We start from the raw sequence: 12,761 nt of genomic DNA on the forward strand, positions 1-12,761 counted from the left end.
TTGAAGTCTTTCCGTTACAAAACTGTATCTACTTTTAATAGGCAATTTAAACGACCATTTGTCATTGAATTAATCATAGCAAATCAAATCCTGTGCTAAGCACTTCTCTTACTTACTGAAGTAACCCATTTGAAAGCAATGGGACCGTGCTCAGTAATGTAAATAGGACTTGGGCCCTTATTTCTTTTCTTAACTTCTTCTCCCACAGGCATACCCCTATTTTCCTTCTGACATGAGAGTATGGAGTCTTGGATGGCATCCTGATAACGAGGTCAATGGCAAATTTCCAACTCCAGGGGAAGATAGGATTTTACTTTATGGCACTGCTCATGTTAAAAGTTAAATATATGCATTAAAGTTCGTAGAGTAGGTTCTTTATTCTTACTGATGAAAAACTTTAATTAAAGTAAATAATGTTTTGGTTAAATCTTGTTACTAAGCCCTTTTTTCTGGAAAAGAATATATTCATGATTGTAAAATTAAAATGCTGTAGTGTACAATGTTTCTGAGTCAGGAAAATAGCCTGAGATATATTTCATGGAAAAAAAATAATACTTTTTGCAACATAAATACTATGTGATACACAGGAAAGTGGCTTTTATCAGTCCTCTATTCTAATTTTTTTTCTAAATGATAATTCACCTTTCGTTGAAATAACATTTAATTTGTGCCATTTTAAATAAAATGAATCATTCATAACAATCAGTTCCTTTAAATGGCTTGATAACACTTCACTATTTTTCCATCACTTTGATATTTATAATTACATAGCAGAATTGCTAGAATAAAGGGATCTTTAATGTCTGTTTGATTATTTTTGTCACAACGCCTGCAAATTGTTTGCTCATCAGAATATTTATTTACATACACTTGGTGAGTATGGAGATACAGTGGATTGCTCTTATGCTTCTGAATGTTTATACAAATAAAGCTGTATCAGAATAATCATTCTTGTGCTGGACTTTAAAAGGAAATTCTAAATTGTTTTGTATTTATGTCCCATTAACCAGTAATTTATTGTTGTTCAAACAAAGAAGCTTTGCTTTGTAATAGCATAAACACTGATAGAAAAGAGACAATTGAAAAGCTCAATGATATGCTAACCTAACATAAAATGGCATACTGAATACAAGGGAACAGCTGATGAAGGCAGCAGTATCATTTTTAGGCATGTTTGCATTTCTGGTTTTATAGTATAGAATGATAGCAGTTTAAATGATGTTAAAAGCATACAAGTGAAGTATCATTAATACTTTGAACAAGGTTATTTAATAGACAAGTTACTTCTGTTAACACTGCTAATTCTCTACTCTTGTAGACAGAAATATCTTATCTTGCAGTGCTGAATGAGTATCAAATAGCCCTCAGTGATTTAGTGTAATAGATGTATGCTTTTCTTTGCAAATTGCATAACAGTTTGTTTTAAACTGAGCAGCAGAACTCTGGGGAAAAATTACTTAAGGAATATTCCCAGTAGAAATTATGCACCATGGAAAATGTTGAAATGTGACATATGTCAATCCAGTGTGAACTGTAATGTATTATCCCCAGCAGTAGTTTGGATAATGTAATTACAGCTATCTCTCAAGTCTGTGGAGAAACAGCTTCTTTAAAAAAAAAATTTTAAAAGAGTTAACTAACTGCATTGGCAAGGGCACGCTGAAATTCAGGTCAGTTGTCATGGCAGTGCCATTGTCAGTGTGTCACTTAGTTGTTCCTAAATGCCACCAAAGGATGATGTGGAATATACTAAAAATCACTTGAGTTAAATGCCACTAGCTATAAGTTTATTATGGTAATTCATCAATAAATCCATATTTTAGTATTATCTTTAAGACTAGTCCGTAATATCCTTTATTCAGCATAACTATTATATGCATAAAAACAACTTAGTTTTTCAGGTTCAAAATATTGTATTCCCCAAACAGAAGTCTCTAATTATTTTTTTTTTCCTCACGGGGGAAATTACATATCTGTGTGTTCACTCGTTTTCTCAGTAACAAGGTTCATCTTCAGCAGTGATTTTTTCACCTAGTTCTCAGTCTTTTTTTTCCTTTCAATTTAAGCTGGATATAGACCTAAACATCCCATTATGCTGTATCAGCTCATCTGGTAACAGGCTTGAACCTGTGTTGTGAGGTTTGTTGTTTGCTCATGTCTTTAGAATTAGGCTCAAATATCAATAGGGCTGACAGCCTTCCATATAGTTGAGGCCAGTAAACTGAGTAATGCACAAAGGTTTTTTTAGATGACATTTCAGAACCAGGTCCTCTTGGCTTTGTGTGGATATTTAAGATTGCATTTTGTTTCTTGCATAACTCAGAGCTTGACAATGAAAATTATGACAAAATTTCCCATCCCTTTACCTCAATACACACACTGTTGCTAAGCAGCACTTGGTCGGTACTCTCTGCTCTGTGAACCATTGATGATAAATGAAAGTGCTGTAGTTTGTAAAGTGCTGTGGGACCTTCAGGATAAAAGGCACTATAAAAATGTAAAATATTATCTGCCACTGGGTTTTTATTAAGCAGCTTTTTTTCTGAGATGCATTAACATCTTAGAGATGCACCAGATGCCATAGTAAGTGCTTTTCTACATTAGTTATTACACAAGAACGCCCACATACACTACACATATTTCCAGGCTAGAATATAGGCATGGCCTTGAACAATATTTAATCATCTAAGATATGATATAACAAGACATTTAAAGCCTGATGTGTGCTTTTCTGGTAAGATATGGTTGACTAGGGTCATTAGTTTCTCAGATGACTCTCCCTGTTTCCAATTGTCCTATATTTGGAGTCCCAGTAATACTGATTTTATTTATGAAAAGAGGAATTTATGTACCAGGATGTGGACAAATCATGTACTGCTGGAATATGAAGCTGCCCAGTAGTTAATGTGATCAGTTAGATTAAGAGCTAGACAGTAGGGGTGTTGGCCACTTAAAGGGAAATTTAATTGAACAATTTGGGTGGTAGGGAAGGCTAGATTTTGTATTTTGTACACAACTGAGTGAGGGCCTTTAACATGACATGCCATGTCAGGAGGCACTGTACTTCAAAGAGACCTTAAAAGAGGAGCAGTTCCTCTTGGGCATATTGGTTATGCTCATGCCTGGGGAGGGAGGTGATTTGTTATTACCCTTATCAAGATGAAGCTTACTTCACCCTGAGGAGACAGAAGAGTATCCTAATGTTCGCTTTTCCCATGTGTAGGCTCCTTAGGGCTAGTCACAACCTGCCCTTTGGTTGCTATGATATTTAATTCATCAAGCTATGTTTGTTCATGCATTTTGGTGTGGCCTGCACAATACTATAGAACAAATGGTGGGGAGAGGAAGCATTTAAAATCATCTTCATAGGTATCTGTCCTGCTAGGTACTATGGCTATCAGCCTTTTGTTGGAGATTAATCGAATTCATAGATAAACACTGACTTTGATAAATGCATTATATAATTATTGTTCTGTGCTAGAGACCTCAATCGGCACTTGAGTAAAATCCCTCTCCCATCTACATGCTGATTTCTAGTGGAGAGGGAGGTCTATGGAAAGGTACCTGAATAAAATTTACATTTTGAATGTGTCATTATGGTAGGCACAGGTGTCTAGTCCCTTAGTAAAACAGATGAAATTTCACTCTCAGTCATGTATGACCCTACAGTTCTACAACAGTAGAGTCAAGAGTTTGTGGATTTAAAAATATGTACTATATCATTCTGTCAGTGATGTGGGTCTCTGTGGGCACATCTACACAAGACGCTTACTGCAGTTGCCTAATTAGCTCCGCAGTAAAGCCTCATTGGTTTATGCATACAGAGCTATTTCGCCAGAGTAAACTAATTACCTCTGTCTTAGGTTACTACTGCCACATATCTATCCTAGGACGGAGTTATTTACTCCACCGCAACACGTGTGTAGATACTGACGGGTCTGGCTGGAGCAAGAGAGTGCTTCAGTGCAGGGGCTGCCTGTTGGATAGCCCCACACTAAAGCACCCTCATGCCTCAGCCAGCCCCTCCACAGTACGTTGAGTCAGGCCAGAGCAGACCCGGGCTGGCAGGCTGACCTCTGGGGCCTCTTGGCAGCTGGGGCTGCACCACCCCAGCTCGATGTACTGCAGTCCTGGGCTCATATGTAAGCACTGTGCCTGGAAGCAAAAAACTCCGGTGTGAACTATGCTGGACTTTATTCCATTGCATTAATATGCATGTATAGAATACATTCACCTTGTCTGTATTTGTATATGTTTCTATACCTGTTTATGAGAGTGCGTTCTTGAACAAACCCTGTCTGGGGGTGCAGTACAAGGGTGGATCCCAAGTCTTTCAAAAGAAAGCATTTTCCTATGCCTTCCTTCTGCCTTGTTTGACTCCCATGGAAGAGGATCACTTGGCAAATTTTTTTTAATACCAAGGTGTTGCAAAATTTTAAAAACAGTAAGTACAGATTTCAATGAGACACTAAAAGTCCTTGGCTTCCTTATAAAAGTATTTCCATCCCAGAGTACTCCATTGGTGTCTTTGTGCAGACATTTCCTGAATAGGATAGGCTGAGAACAGTATCACATTTTCCTGTTAATTTGAAAATGTGATCCTTGAAATATTTTTTCAACTTTTGTCTCAGAAGTTCTGATGGCAGAGTCAGAAGGGACTGAAATGATCATTACTGATATAATTTAGCCAACAGAGTGGCTCCATATGTCCAGGGAGAATTTCTCTGGATTGCATAGCTAGTCTGTTTGTGTTTCCTTTTAAAAATTAACTTTATATGGTTGCATTTTTGCATGTTATTCATGTTGGTTATGGTGACAGCTTTTCATCCTTCAATGATATGGAGCTAGTTGTTCTAGGTATATTCTTTTACTATTGCCACCGATCAAACTCTGCCTCAAACCCTCCTGCCCCAAAATTATGTAATATAGATAAAAAGGGCAATTAGTTAAAGAAAAAGCAGGTATTTGCACTAAAAGAATATTGGCATTTACATATTGTTTTACAATTGTGTGTGTGTGTGTGTGTGTGTGTGTTGCCACTGTTTATACAACAGGTGGTAAATATATTTCCTTTACACAAGGCATGTCTTAAATGACATTTACAGTCTGATATACATATATTTTCTAGGCATTGGGCCATGGATTCCTTGAAACTGTAGATAATTACTTTGAACTAATATTTTTTGTGCCTATTTTGAACTTTCGGTTATACTTCTGCTCTTTTGTTTTTGTTCCGTGGACACGCCACAGTTTATCATTCCCTAAGTGGCTTGACCCTGCCATACATCTAAGGAAGGTGAGCTCGTTATTTTCACCAGAGCAGTGAAAAATAGCATTAAAGTTGGTTTTAGCTTTCAGTGTATCATAGAGCCATAGAAGTGGTGGTAGACACTTGGTGATATGTGGTGCAGCTTCTGAATGGGGTCATTTTACCCGATGTTATAGTTTCTTGTGCTATGTCTACAAAAAGACTACAATGATCAACTACTAAATTTCCAACAATACTTATCTTTCTGCAACATTTGCCATTTTTTTTATTACAGAAGCTTACGTTGAGGCATGTCAATAGCAACCAGTGTCTTGATGAACCCTCTGAGGAGGACAAAATGGTTCCTACGATGAAGGACTGCAGTGAAAGTAGATCCCAACAATGGCTACTACGTAACATGACCTTGGGTGCCTAAAGCTAGAAGAAACTTGAAATGTTCCTTTAAGCCTTGCAAGGTGTCTAGACCTTCATTCTTCCCTGATTTGAATCAGAAGAAAGGATATTCCTCTTCCATTGTTCTCTGTTAAATGAAAAGCTTTGAAGCCCTGTTGGAAATCCTACCATCAGTACAGAGTCCTTTGGGGGCTTTCTTGTTTTGGCATGTCTGCACATGCCACTTTGAAATTTGTATCCATTCAAAATAAGCACATGAGAAGCTACAAATAGCATAATATATGCTATTATTAACACCAGATGCACTTGAAAAAGTATTTCCAGATAAACCTTTATGAACTTAATATCAAAGAGTTTGGGAGGTTGTTTTTTGTTTGTCACATAATATTGCTTGAGGGTGACATAATGTAAAATGCCTTATGAAACTAACTTGCATTGTGAAAGATTATATCAGTCGTTTTATAAACTTGCTGTATTTGTACTGGCCCTTCATAGCAACATAGTAAGCATATTAGTTGCTATCTCATATCAAAGGGTACTCAGTGAAGTACTAAATTGAAAAGGTTTCCAAGCAGTAAATTTACTGTACATAATGAATGTTTCATGTTTTGTGCCAGAAAAGATAAAATAGCTGTATATAAAAGTTCTTTATAAAAGCAGCAAAATTGAGCAAAAACACATTAAAGAATGGAATCTAAAATCAAAGAAACCACAGCAAAAGACATTGGATTAACAGTATGGAGAGCAGGCAATGTATATGAGTAAAACAGATTAATGTAAATTGGAATTATCCATGTAACCTGTCCAAATGGAAGATAAATCACTGTGGGCCTCACTTGCACCTATGGAAATCTATTCATTTCAAGAGGTAGCATGGATGGAAAACTGAACTAGTAGCAAAATTTGGTCCTCTGAGCCAAACTGTGACTCAGAGTTAGATCAAAACCAAGTCTATAACTGTTAACTTTTTAAAAACTATATCTTCATGCTGAATACAAAGGCACATTTTGGACATCCATGATACAAACCGGAACCAAGTTATAGATAGAATTTGAGCTCTAACTCTGAATTTTCTTGTGTTAATTTCTTGGGTTTATAGTAGATGCTTATTTATATTTTAAAATAATTTGGGGGGGGGTTAATTTCTTTTATTTTATTTATTTTCACGGATATTAAAAATGTTTCACTGACATGCTGTTGTCAAAGGCAAAATAGGAACCAATGCCATATCAGCCATCATGGTAAGTGTTTGTAGAAGTGTTTTGTGTAATTTTATTAATATTCATTCATAACTAACATTTCAGTAAATCTCCATTGTGCATATCCCCACAAAATGGTCTTATTATAAAAATAGTTTGGCTAGATTTTGTGCTGTAGTCCTAATGTATGTCATTTGCCCAGAAGGAGGTCCTAACACAGTAGAACCAGAGTCCAAAACGCCCATCATAGAACAGCTGCAGAGCAGGAAGACCAGAATTCTGCCTGTGGGCTGCGGGGTAGGTTCTGACCCCATCATCTACTCACAGATGCTCAAACCAAGCCTCTTTACTCATGCATTTGTTGGTATTTGGGCATGGAACTGACTACGTTCCCTGTGTACAGGCTCCTTTGGTGAATATATATTAATAGCACCATATATTTACATACTACGGATTGATAGCCTTCGCACATTCTCTTGAAATGGATCGTTAAAAAATACCAAATGCATGTTAAATTGGAAAAGTCATTACTGTGCTTTCACAGTAGTTGTTTTTTCAAGCCCTCATATGTCATCTTTTTAACACCAAAATCTATAGTATACCTTAACAAGTAGCAAAAATGAAAAAGACTATAATTTTGTTGCCTAAAAAGAGCATTAAAAATCACAAACAAAATAATTTAAATGCCAACATTCATCCAGAACAAATTACTACTTTTTTAATCATCTTCTTTCAAAGGGCTATAGCACATGTACACCCATAATCCAACATTCATGCTGGTACAACACATATTTTGGCTACTAGCACTGTGGCCCTACTAACAATATTGGTGCTTAGTAGGGACTGCTAGAATACCTAACAGCAGTTAGTAATGTTAATTTTTTTTGTTATCCATAATGTATCTTATTTAATGGGACCTAACTGCAAATTGTGAATTAAATGTAATTGCACTGCACTTTGCTGAATGCAGGGTATTCTCAAAATTATTATTAGAAAGTATTGAGAAAATGTTACTGCATTGTATCTCAATTTTAACCCCCAAGTACCTAAAACAGGTCAAAAACCAAATGGACCCTTCTTTCCCAGGTATGTTATTTAGTGTCTTTTTTCCCTCTGTATGATATGAATATTGCCATGAATTCAACAATGACCTTGGGCTGTTACCCTTCCTGATGACTATTGATTCAACTTTATTATATCAACAGCTACGTTGTTATGTTATTGCACTGATCAAGAAAAGGAAAAAAGAAAAGAATACACATATATGCTTTTTTATTTCATGCTTATTCATGATTAATGACACTGGTTTCTCAATGTTTAGAATAGAATATTGTTTAAAATCTTCTATATGTTGTCAAATTGTATGACAGCTAGACATTAGGCCATGATCCTGCAAGCACTTATTCATGTACTTAATTTTACCTGCTACAAGCAAACCCATTTACTTTACTGGACTGGGCCCTAAATTTGCCTCCCATGAAAGACTGTACAAACCAAATACTCCATAAAAAGCCTTATATAACTAATTTGGATGAGGAGATTGTCTTGAGATGTCTCTCTGCAGTACTTCAGTCAAAAAGGAAACGAGGATAAAATGTAGGAACTTCTGGGTTCTAATCCCAACTCCTACCATTGAATTCCTATGTGGCCTCAATAAATTGTTTAGGCCAAAATTATTATGAAATGGCTTCTAATTTTATATAACTCAATTTTTAGTGTCCAAATTGGGATATCCATCAGTCAGGGCACTCATGAAGTTCAAACAAGTGTTTGCTGCTTCTCGTTGGAGGCACAGGCAGCCAGAGGCAGCCAAGTTGGTGGAAGAAAAATAGCCTGATCAGGTATGAGAGGCAGGAAGAAACAGCACAGCCCTGAGCTGTGGAGACTGGGTAAATTTTCCCAGCCTGGGGCTATGCTGGGAATGCACACAAGTGTGTGTTAGGCCAGGTGAATTAGTTTGATAGGCCCCTCTGTGTTCTTGCCTGATGAGAACTGGCTTTATATTAGGATCATTTTTCTAGTGGCATAAATCCTGTGAAAACTTCTCTCCCCTTCCCCTCTCTCACCAGGCATTTAGATTGCCCTAAGCTTGTACATACCTCAGATGACCACCTTTTCAAAATAGAAAGGTGGGACACATGCCTGTTTTCCCCCCCTATGCCCTCTGCCAGTGGCATGGCCAGAGCAGAGCTGAGCTGAGTGGAGCAGGGGCAGATGCAAGCTGCCCACTATGGGCTCAGGGCTCCCCACCCTGCTGCCTTTCCCTCAGGAGCCCCGCACTAGCCATGCACCCGCTGCCTGCCCAGCAGCAGCAGAGGGCACAGGTCCATGCCACTGCCACTGCCCTACAGCTGCCATGTGTGCGGGCCGGGAGCGATCCGGGCCCTTTTTGTGCTCTGCGCAGGCTGTGGCCAGCAGCCCGGGCACGCTGGGTCGGAGAAAACAGGCGACACGCTAGAATTAGGCACGGACGCGTAATGGTTGATTCAAGATTGTTTACTTACAACGAAGATGGTCGAGGTGTAGGCTGGACAGTTTACCAGGTACAGCTCTGCTTAAATCCTCGTTTGAGGACTCAGACAATATTCGGATCACTCCCACGGAGTTGTCGAGGCTCCGTGGATCCTTTTACACGCAGGGAGAGGGGTATGTCGAGGATTGCAAACAGCGACGGGGAGAGGCTAGAGGCTGGTCAGACCTCTGTTGCCTGCTTGAAATGCGCTGGGTCCGATAGGCTCCGCAGCACTTAGAGATCTTCACACAGCGTGAAGTCTTTTCCTCCTGGTGTTCGTGGAGTCCTCCCTTGCGGGGGTTCTCCTCGGAGTTCTCCAACTTGGGCGGAAACCACCCAAGCCTTTTATACGGCTAGCCAACCAATCACTAGCCGCCACGTGCGAATAATTTCACGCAAGCCAATAATGGGGCTCGAATTAGAATACAAATGGCACGAACTCTTTGCAACGAGCATTTCTGTGCTGCAAAGAAGAAATGCACCCTGCAAAGAAAGCTACAAATTGGCGGGAAAATAATTCAGTGGTGCCAAAGCGCACACAAAAACAAAAATCACACCCTTGGGTTGTGACACCATGCAGGTAGGGAGCGCCTCGCCATGGTGGCATGGCCAGCGTGGGGCCCCTGAGAGGAGGGCAACAGGGCGAAGAGCCCTGAGCCCACACCAGGCAGCCTGCATCCGCCTACTCCACTGGGGGGCATGTGCACACAGTGGCAGGGAGCCACCCCCAATGCCCCCTGTACAAGCCACCATGGCTCCATCCTGGTCCATGCCCCAGCCCCTGGCCCCATGCACTGCCCTGGCTGGCCGGCACCCTCAGCCCCTACCCCACTCCCTCCCTCCCTGTGGGGGCCTTGATCTGTCCTGTCTCCTCCCCCATAGATTTAGCTGCAGGGAGCTGCTCTCCACACTGCCTGGCTCTATTCCCAGCCGCATGCATGTGTATGGGCATGCACATGGCACCTCCTGCATCCTGGATTGCTTCCAGCCTCCAAGGGGATATCTGCTGTTTCCCACAGTGAATGGAAAACCCGGATCTGTGCATGACACTGTGAATTTGGGACAAATGATGTCCCAGAGTCATGCAGCCCCAGACCAGGACTTGATGTTCCCATTCTGGGACTATCCTACCCAGTTAGGGATGGGTGGTCACGCTATACATACCCATAATCAGAGGCCATCTTTGAAGACTGTAGGTCGTAATCTGTAACTGTTTCCCCATCTCTCAAATCTGGCTATTTCTTCCCTGTCTCTGAGAGGTCTTATGAGGATTAGCTAATGTTTGTACAGTGTGTTCAAGATGCAAAGAACTCTGCAAGTGCTACACATTATTTATTATTAAGACTGCAAGTGTAATTCTAGTTCTCATATTTTCCAAGTATTGTTTCAGAGAGCAGAAGTCAGACACAGGCCAGACCAGAATTTCAGCAGCACTTAGCAAGTTGGACAGTGTGAAGGGCAGGTTGCTACTGCAAACAGGGTAAAATGCAGTGGTTATTTCCCCCCACTCACATCCACATTAGTTACTTCGGGATGGAAAATGTTGGTACAATATAAGAACTGAAACTAAGCTGGCTTTGACTATGCTGTTCTGAATTGATGCAATGTCCTAGTTTCTAGAATTATTTCTTTTCTTTGTTTTACTATAACATTTTAAAGAAAGAAGTATTGTACTGCTAACCTACATGGCCTGCTTTTTGTATGTGAAAGCAAGGATCATATTTGATCAAATAAATTTTAGTTGCATCTCATTTGTAGATGCTGAATACAGTCTCATGGGAGGCACGTCTGGTGGGAATGCTTAAGCTTAGAGCTATTAAATAGATTGTACTGATTTCACTGATATGAACAGTTTGGGAAAATAAAACGGACTTAATGAGGGTTGCTAAATGTCATATCCATAAATCCTTCTGCATTATATCAGCTGTCTAAAAAGCTTTAATGCACATGCAATTCACTAAGACATCAAACACTTAATTGACTATTGTGACAACTAAAGCTTCAGAATTCTCTGTGTACCACTAACCGTCATTCATTTCCTGTATTTCGATGTATGGAATAGATAAAGTCAGCTGCTATACTGTACAATATATGAACACATCTGGTAAGATTACACCATGTTTAAATTGCTAATAAATATAAGATATTATATGATCTTAAGGTGTTGAATGAACACCAGCAATGTGTTTTAACTGAGTTGTGTGGATTTTAGTGTCAAAGTGTTTGTTTTCTAACATTTAATAACTTCTTAAACCAAGTCTTATTGTTCAGGTATGTTGAACCCTTTCTTCTCTTCTCAAACAGCATGTATTCAGGACACTTTGGTAAGTGTGTTTGTTGGCAAACAAGGCCACTATAATCTTAAGTATACAAAAATCCATCCTTATTTAAAACGAGCATTATTGATAAAGTGTCAACTCGGATCTAAGAGGCTGCACTATCAGTTGATTTAGAGGGCACACTTATAAAGGTTCCTGAATAAGTGCTTGAGACCCAAATTAAATTTATAAAAGTAGATTGTGGATAAAGAATTACAAAATGTAAATGTCGTAACAGTTATTAAATGGTAAAAAGGTACTCTTTGCTGTAAATTTAAATATTTATACATTTTTGTAGAATTAAAATATACCAGTTTAGTTTTCCTCTGGTGTTTTTGTCTTTTTATGAGAACATATTGCTCTCTCATGTTCACCTGGTGTTTTATGTTACAGACTAGAATACTCAAAGCTCCTTTTCCACAGCCAAATATATCCAGAGTGGTTATTCCTGTGTGGGTTTAAAAGAAAAGGATGTACAAAGGAATCTTCCATATGACAGATGGCCAACACTTAAGATGCGTAAACCAAGGTACCAGCCCTGGAAGCTGAAACCTTAAACACACAGAGAGCTCAACTGACATCAGGATACTTCTGTCCAAAGTTCAGCTCTGAGAAGCTCAAAGCTGTCTCAACTACACAATTCTTAGTAAGACTGCAGTGATATTAAAACAAGGCAGTATCTACATAATCAATTTTTTACTCAAAATCTAACTTTGAATTTCGTGTATCCAAATTGCATGATATGTTATTTGTATGTTTAATTAAATACACTTTAAAAAGTCTTATCATTTAGAAGTGAACTGATAAATTCATATAAATTATCATATAAATTCATACACTACTTCTATATTTTTTGTCACAAATCCAAAAGAACCAAGTTGGACAATCTTGTACTTCAGTCATAATTGCTGATTTGTGATTTTCTTCATCCATAGTTCATAACAATGCTTTCTAATTACAGAAAAGTAAGGGGAGCTGGAAACTAGTTAAATTAAAATAAGAGTGATTCAGTAAATTATGAAATTATTTCAAATTCTACCAAGTTCAGTTGCTTGATTATCACATCTCCC

At 38.7% G+C, this 12,761-nt stretch overlaps 1 protein-coding gene across 1 annotated transcript in view; it reads left to right on the forward strand.

Annotated features, from left to right (window-relative positions):
• GALNT13 (polypeptide N-acetylgalactosaminyltransferase 13) overlaps positions 1-9,065 on the forward strand; it is a 422,841-nt gene extending 413,776 nt beyond the window's left edge. Inside the window, exon 13 of the mRNA XM_006025323.2 lies at positions 5,544-9,065. Coding sequence (XP_006025385.1) covers positions 5,544-5,684 — 141 coding nt within the window. The 3' untranslated portion in view covers positions 5,685-9,065. The remainder of the gene's footprint in view (positions 1-5,543) is intronic.
• Positions 9,066-12,761: the final 3,696 nt, after the last annotated feature.

This window comes from Alligator sinensis, unplaced genomic scaffold (genome assembly GCF_000455745.1).
Source record: "Alligator sinensis unplaced genomic scaffold, ASM45574v1 scaffold788_1, whole genome shotgun sequence".
In the NCBI taxonomy this organism is placed as follows: domain Eukaryota; kingdom Metazoa; phylum Chordata; order Crocodylia; family Alligatoridae; genus Alligator; species Alligator sinensis.